General features: G+C 34.9%; 1 protein-coding gene across 2 annotated transcripts; it reads right to left on the reverse strand.

The window, feature by feature from the left end:
• Positions 1 to 3122: 3122 nt before the first annotated feature.
• On the reverse strand, positions 3123 to 8645 carry LOC107613360 (calcium-dependent protein kinase 15). 2 transcript variants are annotated; one of them, XM_088496797.1, is made up of 9 exons: positions 8165 to 8645; positions 5865 to 7071; positions 5472 to 5780; positions 5187 to 5254; positions 4922 to 5106; positions 4538 to 4687; positions 4315 to 4460; positions 3821 to 3881; positions 3123 to 3719 (listed from the first exon to the last, which is right to left on the reverse strand). In XM_088496797.1, exons 5-7 carry the CDS (start codon positions 5019 to 5021, stop codon positions 4387 to 4389), a joined length of 324 nt encoding a protein of 107 aa, XP_088352923.1. In that variant the 5' UTR covers positions 5022 to 5106; positions 5187 to 5254; positions 5472 to 5780; positions 5865 to 7071; positions 8165 to 8645; the 3' UTR covers positions 3123 to 3719; positions 3821 to 3881; positions 4315 to 4386. The 2 variants fall into 2 exon arrangements, with proteins under 2 accessions (XP_088352923.1, XP_088352922.1); XM_088496796.1 differs by having other exon boundaries at positions 3821 to 4460.
• Positions 8646 to 9708: the final 1063 nt, after the last annotated feature.

The following is a 9708-nucleotide window of genomic DNA, read 5'->3' on the forward strand; positions in this document are numbered from 1 at the left end:
TACAATCAGTGAACAAAGCCAATCAACCAAGCACTAACTAAGTATTCTGTTCTGATTCTGTGACTAGGAAGCAACAAATTCAGCCACAAATTCAAGTTACAGCAACAAATTTAACAAATCCAAGTAAAGTCCCAATTTTACAGTAACATTTAGATTAGCAACAAGGCAAATTTGATTAGCAATTCAGCAACATGCAAAAATACAGGGAGAAGGGAAATCTGAAAAAGAGAGAACAGGGAAGGATGGTGCAGGGACTCACCAACGGTCGACGGCGAGTCGGCGACCACCCACGGAAGGCGACGAAGCAAGAGACAACCCCACGAGTTGCTTCTGCCGCCGGCAACGAGACAGACGAACCACGAGATGCCAGTGACTGAGACAAGACTCGAGTGAGACTGGGAGGCAGGATCGAGCAGAGACAACCACGGACGACGAGCAGCAACCAACACGCACAGCTCGAGCACTCACTGGCGGAGGGAGGCGCGAGCAGCCGAGCACAGAGGAGAACGGCGAGATGCGAGCACCCAACGTGGAGGATCCGGCGAGAGGCCCGAGAGCACGAAGACGGAAGTTCTTGAGTGCGATGGACGGCGGCAGCAGTCTCCCACTCCGACAGACGGCGACAACTATTGGTGGAGGCTAGGGTTTGCTTTCTTTGGTGGAGGCTGGGGCAATTTGCTCTTTGCTGAAGGAAGGAGTTGGAGAAGAGGGGAATGGGGGATAACGCGTGCTTTTTGCCTTTCAAGGAAGGAAACGACGTCGTTTTCTGTAAACCGGCCGGATTCCGGTCCGATCTGACCTGCCAATAACCGGCCGGTTCAGTGATTCTTGAACGATTTTTATTTTACGATTTTATATACTGGATCAGACCATTTTTTTATCGGGTTAAATTGGTTCGACCGGCCAACCCAATCCGATTTTCAGAACATAGTCATACGTAATGAGCTTCTTAACTACGGATTTTTTATTTATTTAAAAATAATAGGAATAAAATTAAATATTATAAATATTTTTAAAAAATATCGTAAATATTAATAACAAAAAGTATATATTGCTTTTTTTATTATTATTAAATCTATAAAAAGAAGTTTTGATTTATTAAGTAGATTTAGTCTTGAATGGTTACAAATAACATCAACAAAGCTTTTATACCACAAACAAAACAAAATTAACTGTATGTATAAAACAAATTTACTAAACTTTATCATATATTATATTTACAGTATTAATTTTTAAAAATAGATTTTTTTTATTATTTTATATATAATATTTTTGGGTCATTTTTTTTTTTACCACATATCTATTTTTTATCTAATTTACTGTCCTAGTTAGATGTTTTACTGATTTTTACTTCACATATCTAAATTAACTGCAAAAAAAATTTACAATTTTTTTAACAATAAGCACTGCTTATCTTAGATAATTGACAGAGTTAATTCTAGATTGATTATCTATATAAACAATTTTGGTGAAAGATGTTTAAGTATTTTTTGTATAAACGTTGAAATAATCTAAAAGTACAATTTTTTTTTTGTGACTGAAATAAATTAAACAAAGAAAAACAAAACAAGGAACTGCTTAAATAGAGAGACATTCTCGTTTAAGACTATTCTAAAAGTACAATTTAATTCAACTAGAATAATTGGCGTTGAATTTACCTAAAATATAATATTTTTTAAATGTTGAGTCAATAATTGATTTTGTACTTTATGATGACAAACATAATTAAATATTTTCTATTATAACTAATCATTATGATGAGCATTATAAGAATTAATCAAAGATTTTTTTTGGTTGCCTACGGTATCCCCCAATCCGACAGGTGGATTGGAGCTCCATTCAAGGGTCTGCCGTTAGCCGATGGGATGTTACATGCACAAGACGGGATTCGAACCCCACACTTACTTAACCGAATGAGTGAGCTAATCACTCGACCAATCTAAGTTGGTTAGGTAATCAAAAATAGTTTCAAGTCAAGTTAGGAAAAAATATGCAAAACCAAGACAACAAATAATGCACTCCAAAATGGCAAAATCCGATCATATATATATAAGAAGCTACTGTATTCGAACTTGAGGAACAAAGAAGAAAAGATCTTCTCCTTAATGCCAACAGCCATAAGCATAATTGGTGCAACAACTAGTTTTGTGAAAAAGAAAATTATATCAACCTTAAAGAAGAGTATATTAATCTTTATATAAGAAGAACAAAGACAAGAAAAAAGGCAACCATTGAAGTAAAATATGATTTGATATACAAACCTATTTTTTTATCATATTGAGTTTGTTCTTATTCTCTTGTGTCTAGAATTAAGATCAATTTGAAAGATAAAAAAACAGGTAAAAAAAGGAACTCATACAAAAAACAAAATTTAATCATTATTTGAGTGTTTGTATTTGAAAGCGTACCGGTTAGAGTATACTTAGTTACCATTAACTAGGTTAGATTAATACTTAAGTGATTTACTAAATTTGAAATAGTTTAAGTGGTTTACAAGAGTGTGAGTCTCTTCGCACTAGTAGTTGTAATTCAATTTGATTATAGTGAAAATTTTACCATTGTTGTGGTGGAAATTAGAAATAGATTACCAAGGATGAACCAAGATATATTGAAGTGTCACTGTTTTCCTACTCTTTTTTTTTTACCGTTTCAATTTTGTTCTACACGTACGAGATAAAACCAGAAATTATTTCCTAAATCAGATTTTTGTATAATTTATTTATTTAAATTTAAAAACAGTTCTTTAATTCAATCTTTTCTTCTTAACTCACTTAAAAACCTTCATAAATAAAAAAATAAATAAAACTAATATGATTAATCCAATAATGCAACCAAATTAAATAAATAAATAAATAAATAAAACTAATCTGATTAATCCAATAATGCAACCAAATTAATTAATGAGAGATGACAAACACCGACGAAATAAAATTAAACTTTATATATTTTTATTGCAAACTTATTTTATTCAATATTTAAGATTCTAGAAAGTGATTAAATAATAATTCCGTACACCATTACTCTATATTAGAAACTTTGGCTCAAACTTATCATGTGTTGATGAGTAGAACCAATAATGCTGCCCACAAATAACACAACTGTGCCCCAAGATTAAAAAAAAAGTCTATTGTATGAATTTCTCCCTTAAATTTGCAACCACATACATGCATGTATATATGTAGAAACTAGAAATTAAAGTATGTTGTTTGAAAATACGCAAAGTGAAAATGTACAATTTTACTGGCTCCTTTTTGCTTCCATAATAAATTTAGACCAAAGATGAAGCCATATGAAAATGATAGAAGTCCCTTCCTTTCATGTGAGAATTCTAATTGGAAGTGAGAATCTTTGCACTTTCTTATCTTGCAGATCTAAGCAAGACGATATTGGACATAAAAACTGTTCTATATGGAAACGGTGAATCAGAGCCAATTTCAGATGCGTGTTCTCAAGTCACTCATGAGCTCTTCAAGAAGGATACATTTCGCCTTGTCCTCTTTCTTCCAAATATAAGTTTTTTGACACGCTTTTTGAAAAAATAAATTCAACTTCCAAAATAAACATTTAAAAAAATTACAATTTTATATTAGAAAAAATCTAATCTAATTTCTAAACAACATCCGGACTAAATTGTAGCACACGAATGGTTGCATGCAACTCTTGTATAGCTGTCGGAGGCGGAGAAGCTGTTGGGCGACAGTAACCTGTATGCATGAAAACTATACAACAAATTGCAAAATCAGTACTAATTTCAAGCATGTCAAATTTGTCACTTAGTAATCAAAACTAGTAGCTCCCTTTTTATAATAATAATACGTACCTGCACCAAGATCCGAGTCACATGTGTAAACATCAGTCCTCCATAGCTAGCCACCTCTGACCTGAACATATTAATATTAACTCTCAAGACTTGGTGTGGCATCAGAATTCAGATACTAGAGGCTAAAAGCATATTTCAATTTCATACATTAGGTTCCCAAATAAAAAATATAGGTACATTTTTCTAATAGCAAAGTGAACAAATGAAAATTTCCATCTGATCTCATTCAAATAATTTCATTAACTGAATTAATGTATAAAAAATTCATGCCAGCATCAAGGAAGCATTAGTGAAAAGTATGCATTAAAATCACATAAAACATTGACAAATGGAATGTAAACATTGCATTGACTGCAACGATAGCAAGCAACCATAATGAATCAAAATAAAAATCTTAAGCTTCTCTTCAACATAGAAGAAGACTGGAACTATGTTGTCTGCAATGCCACAAATAAAGCGTGTATCAATTTTAGCATGTTTCATGTCAAGCTTACCTCTATATAGCAAGGTCCATGTGTCACAATTAAATTTATTTCATGCCAGTTTTTCAGTCTTCGCTGATTTTGTTATCCTTCCAACAAATCTGATCTCAAAGATAAGACTAGAGATTTATGCTGAAGATATAACACAGCCAGCTGGTCTTCATAAACAATAGTGCAATACAATTACATATAAAATATAAACCACTTTTGACATAATACAAATTTACTAACTTACTAAGGACTTCAACTGCTGAAAGCCATTCCTTGGCGTCAGCATGTAACGTCTTGACCAGATTTTTGGCACTGCTCGATATGGAAGGCCAAGCTTCCGATGAGAAATCAATGCGTCCATGAAGAATAGCATCAAATATACCCTGTTTATTTTCTTCATACAAAAGACAAGAATAACATGTGAGAAAGATTAGAAAGCAAAACTAGTCTCCAATCAATACAAAATATCTAATAATGAACAAGAAAACAAGCTTCCAGAACCAAGCACACACATCTGAACTGAAATGAAGCTCAAGAATCAATAGCCATTGAAAATCATAGCCATTGAAAATTTGAGCCAATGGCTGAAGTTAGCACTTAGAATAGGATATTAAAATAGTATGTTTACCTTCATGGAAGCCTCCTAATAACAGCCTCATCAAGATCAAAGGGCCTATTTGTAGCAGCGAGAACAAGTACACGCTCTTTATCTTTTGTTCGCAGACCATCCCAATTCATCACAAACTCATTCTTCATTTTACGCATAGTCTCATGTTTGCCAGGAGTTTCACGTCTTCCTAACATTCTGTCGACCTGACAACAAAAAAAGATTAACCAGGAAAGTTTACGGAGAAAGATAACAGAAAAGGAATACACATAGATGTGATACTAACCTCATCGACAAAAATAACACTTGGGGCAATCTTGCTGGCTAGAGAAAAGACAAAAAAGAAGTCCCCACCTGAAAAATTGATGTATGTTAAAAAAAAATCAAGCCTATATCCATATATCCTGTGATTGATTAATGCAAGACACATGAATAAAAGGAACCTTTAATTTTGGATCAATGCATTTACATATTTTAAAGTTAATTGCACAAAACAAAGAAAATACATGAATATTGATCATACTGAACATTCCACAAAAGATGATATACTATTTAAAAAAAATTATGGTACCTTGATAGTCTCGCTTAAATTTCCAAAACCATGTAACTTGTGCAAGGGGGCAGAACTACCAGCGGGCAGCTGCTCCAAGAGCACAAATTATAATAATCTCATCAGAATCATATTTCTTTATTTCTCAAGATGATCAAGGTTATCAATTATGTTAAAAATCAATCAATTTTCTAACAATTTTTGCATGAATAAGCATGACACCAATATATCATCATTAATCGTTACAAGACTACCCAGAACTTCAATGCAAACAGCAGTACATAAGCCTATTACATATCTTGAAGGTTGAAACTTCTTCAATGGAGCTGCCTGCAATTGAAACTCTCTTGTCTAACTATTCAATTCCATTAGACAACAATCAAATACAAAAACAAAAACGAATTGAGCACTCACATAGTTGCATAGAACTGCCAATACACCTTTATCACGGATACACTGCTGCACCAAGACCATTCTAGGTGGCGGTGCACCAGACACTCTCACACCCTCAAGAAACCCCCATTTAGTATTTCTTTAGCAAAAAATTAAAGACAAAAATCAGAAACCATTCCAATAAGCAATTTACATCATAAACAAACAAAATAACAAATGATCATATCACTCAAACCTTGTATCAAGTATCTGTACTATTCGAACAAATGCATGTGTATCATAATAAAGTACAATTCATATACTAAGATTAAAAGAATACCAGTGAATGAATCTCATTATCCAAGTTGAAATAAATTTTATATACTCCAATATAAGAAATCAGTACAATTCATATATCAGTAGTGACTTGATAGTTTTCTAATGCAGATCCCACTGATGACAGTGCTTTTTTCTTATAGTGTAATTTGTCACAAATTATGAATTTATCTAAAAATTTTATTCATTCAGACTTCAAATATGAATATGACAAATAAAAACCCTAAAAAACAGTAAGATTTGTACTTCTTAGATAATTTGAAGAGCAACACGATCTTTGACACTGACACCAGGGTTAAGGAACTCGCACTTGGCAAGAATCTGAAGAGAGAATAGCAAGTATGTGAGCTGAATTGAAAGCCAAAGTAACTAGTGACTTAATGCACGTTGATCAGCACTTCAATATATAGATAAATGCATAAATCAAACGACGTAAGATGCACAGCACAAAGTAATAGCAAAAGCAAATCTTATTCTGTATTAATCAATACTTCAGCAGAAGAACAAAAGTACAATCTTAATTACACGTAGCAGATTCACGAGAATCAATAAGGCACAGGAAAAGTAACAAAAGTCCAAATTCTATAACGAGAACATCAGAAAGAAAACAACCCCAGCACAATCAGCAATCAGAGTTCACCGCCACAGAGCCTCAGAACAAGATGGAGGGTGGACTCCTTTTGAATGTTGTAATCAGCCAGAGTGCGTCCGTCCTCAAGCTGGTTCCCAGCAAAGATTAGACGCTGCTGGTCCGGTGGAATCCCATCTTTGTCCTGTATCTTTGCCTTCACGTTATCAATAGTATCAGAACTCTCCACCTCTAGCGTTATCGTCTTCCCGGTTAGAGTCTTCACGAAAATCTACATCCCTCCACGCAAATGGTTTTCTAATGCAGATCCCACTGATGATAGGGCTTCCATTTAGCAAAATAAAAAAAAATAAAATAAAAAATCAGAACAAATAATCAGAACCAACAAGAAATAATCATAACATAAAATCATAAAAACAAACAAAACAGAAACAAACCCTCAGAAAAAGAATTAGAACAAATAAGTAAAAAATCATAACAAAAATTAAATAATTTAAAGCTTAGCAAAATGAGAAAAAAATCAAATAATTAGAAGTTTGGACAAATAAAAAAAATAGAAAATCAAGTTTAGAAAAAACCCCTAACCCAGGAATCGAATCTTTACCGCCGACGCCAGCGATGCATCCGGCACCGAGCTCGACGGAGACGCCACCGATGGTTTCCTTCCGGATCCTGCTGCCGATTCATGGATAAACACCAGAGATGCCGGCACCGGTAATGATGACGGAGGAGGGAGAGTGAGAGTCCATGTAGAGAGAAAAAGAGAGAGTAGCGGAATGACGGTGGCGCTGACGGGTGGCGCGACGGGTGTGGGAGAGGGAGACGGCGGTGCGGGGCATGAGCGATGAGGGAGGGATGGACGGAGGTGCTGCAACGGGTTGGAGGGAGGGATTGTGACGGGTTGAGAGAGGGAGACAGCGGCGTTGTTGGGAGAGACATCCACACCTTAATCCTACTATACCGTATAACCAATCTCTTATTATTATTGGATTTGATTACACCTTCATCTCCAGAACCCAAAACATTGAACCCTATCACCTCCATTTCCTCACTCTAATGGCATGCTCCTTTCCCCGCCTCAGCATCATTCAAATCTAGTTATACATTCTAATACTTCAAACATGCTTCCATTATCTCATTATTCAAATTTATCTTTTACCATACTGATTTCAATAAACTGAACAATAAATCAATAACCAGCAACAATACCAACAATAAAATAATTCAACAATACCAACATTACCTGACAAACAGCAACAATGAATCAATAAACAGCAATTGGCAAACAATGAATCAACAAACAGCAAGTCAGCAACAATGAATTAACAAAAACAATACCAACAATAAAGTAAACAAAGCCAACAAACCGCAACAATGAATCAATGATTATTGAACAAAAATTAGTTAAATTACATACCTGATGGGTGGCTCGGGCTCCATATTGACTTTAAATGACTTGAATCGGTGGCTGGGTAGGGGACTGGGAAACGCTGCTGGGTGCTGCTGGCTGGTGGCGTCACTGGCGTGGTGTTGTGCTGGTCTGCTGGGTCAGTGGGTGGTGGCGTCGTGCTGTGCTACTGCTGCGTCGGTGGCCCGAAATGGTGCTCTGTCTGCTGGGTGCGAGCCTGCGACGGTGGTGCTGGCTGTGGCTGGGGCTTCGTGGACCGTGGTGCACTGTGGGGTGAAAAGGTCCAGGGAGCAGTTGGTGAAACGGCTTCGGCGTTGGGAGGAAGGCTTCGAGGTGGTGGGAGCCTGGGAGGAACGGTCTCTCGCCGTCGACCTCGAGACTCAAGAACGTGGGTGTGGGTGACTGGGTGCAGAGAGCGGGATTGTAGAAGAGACTCAAGAGAGCGCTAGGTTTCAATTGGGGGTGGGGGTTAGGTCGCGCAGCCGCAGCGCTCATTTGGGGGTTGGGGGTTGGTTTTTTAGGGTTTTTACTTATCCGGCCCGGTTCGGTTCGGTTGAAATTTCATGGTTATAACCGAAAACCGAATCAAACCGCAAAAAACAAAACACATTTTTCGATTTTTTCGATTTTTAGTTTGTTCAGGTTTTTATTTTTTTGGTTCGATTCGGATCGATTTTAAACACCCATAGGAGAGAGGGAGTTATGGCTATGTTAGGGGTGCAGAAATGAGAAGAGCGAGTGACGGCAAACTGTTTAGGAGAATAGGGTTTCCAAATATATATATATATATATAATAGGTTAGGAAATGGGTACGCTTTTAAAAAGTGATGAAAATAAAAACAAATTAGTCATGCTTCAAAAGCATGCTGGTTGATTCCTTTAAGCCACTCTTTTGAAGTGTGTCAATAAAAAGCATGGTGATAAAAGTTTTAAAATGTCACTATAATATAAATCTATTAGCATGCTTTAAAAGCGTGCTTGTTATTCTCTATGACCACGCTTTTAAAACGTGACAAAAAATGCATGATCAAATTTCTAATCAATCGCCACTCATATAAAAACATGGTCATTGACCCTTTTTCAGCATACTTTTGAAGTGTGAAAAAAACATAGCCAAATCTCTAATCAATTTTAAAAGCGTGACAAGAAAAAAGTGTGTTGATAAACCTTTTTTCTTGTAGTAATGGCTATGAATACAAAAATTAATAATAATAATAATAATAATAATAATTTATTATTATTATTATTATTATTATTATTATTATTATTATTATTATTATTATTATTATTATTATTATTTGTATTTTGATTATAAGTCTAATTTGATATTATTTTATAAAATTTGACTACGAATATAAATATGTTGTTAATTTGTATATATTTTTTATTTAGAAAAATAATTTTTTAAATTATCTGCAAGTAAAGAAAATAGTCCAATCATATTCACGTTGAAGTTGAACCTACTTATTTCATTATGGCAACTATTTTAATTAAGATGCTAAAAACATCTTTTTATGATGATCTTTATTTAAAAAGTGTGATTTATTTGTTTA

This window comes from Arachis ipaensis, chromosome B8, assembly GCF_059453495.1.
Source record: "Arachis ipaensis isolate K30076 ecotype BB chromosome B8, ASM5945349v1, whole genome shotgun sequence".
In the NCBI taxonomy this organism is placed as follows: domain Eukaryota; kingdom Viridiplantae; phylum Streptophyta; class Magnoliopsida; order Fabales; family Fabaceae; genus Arachis; species Arachis ipaensis.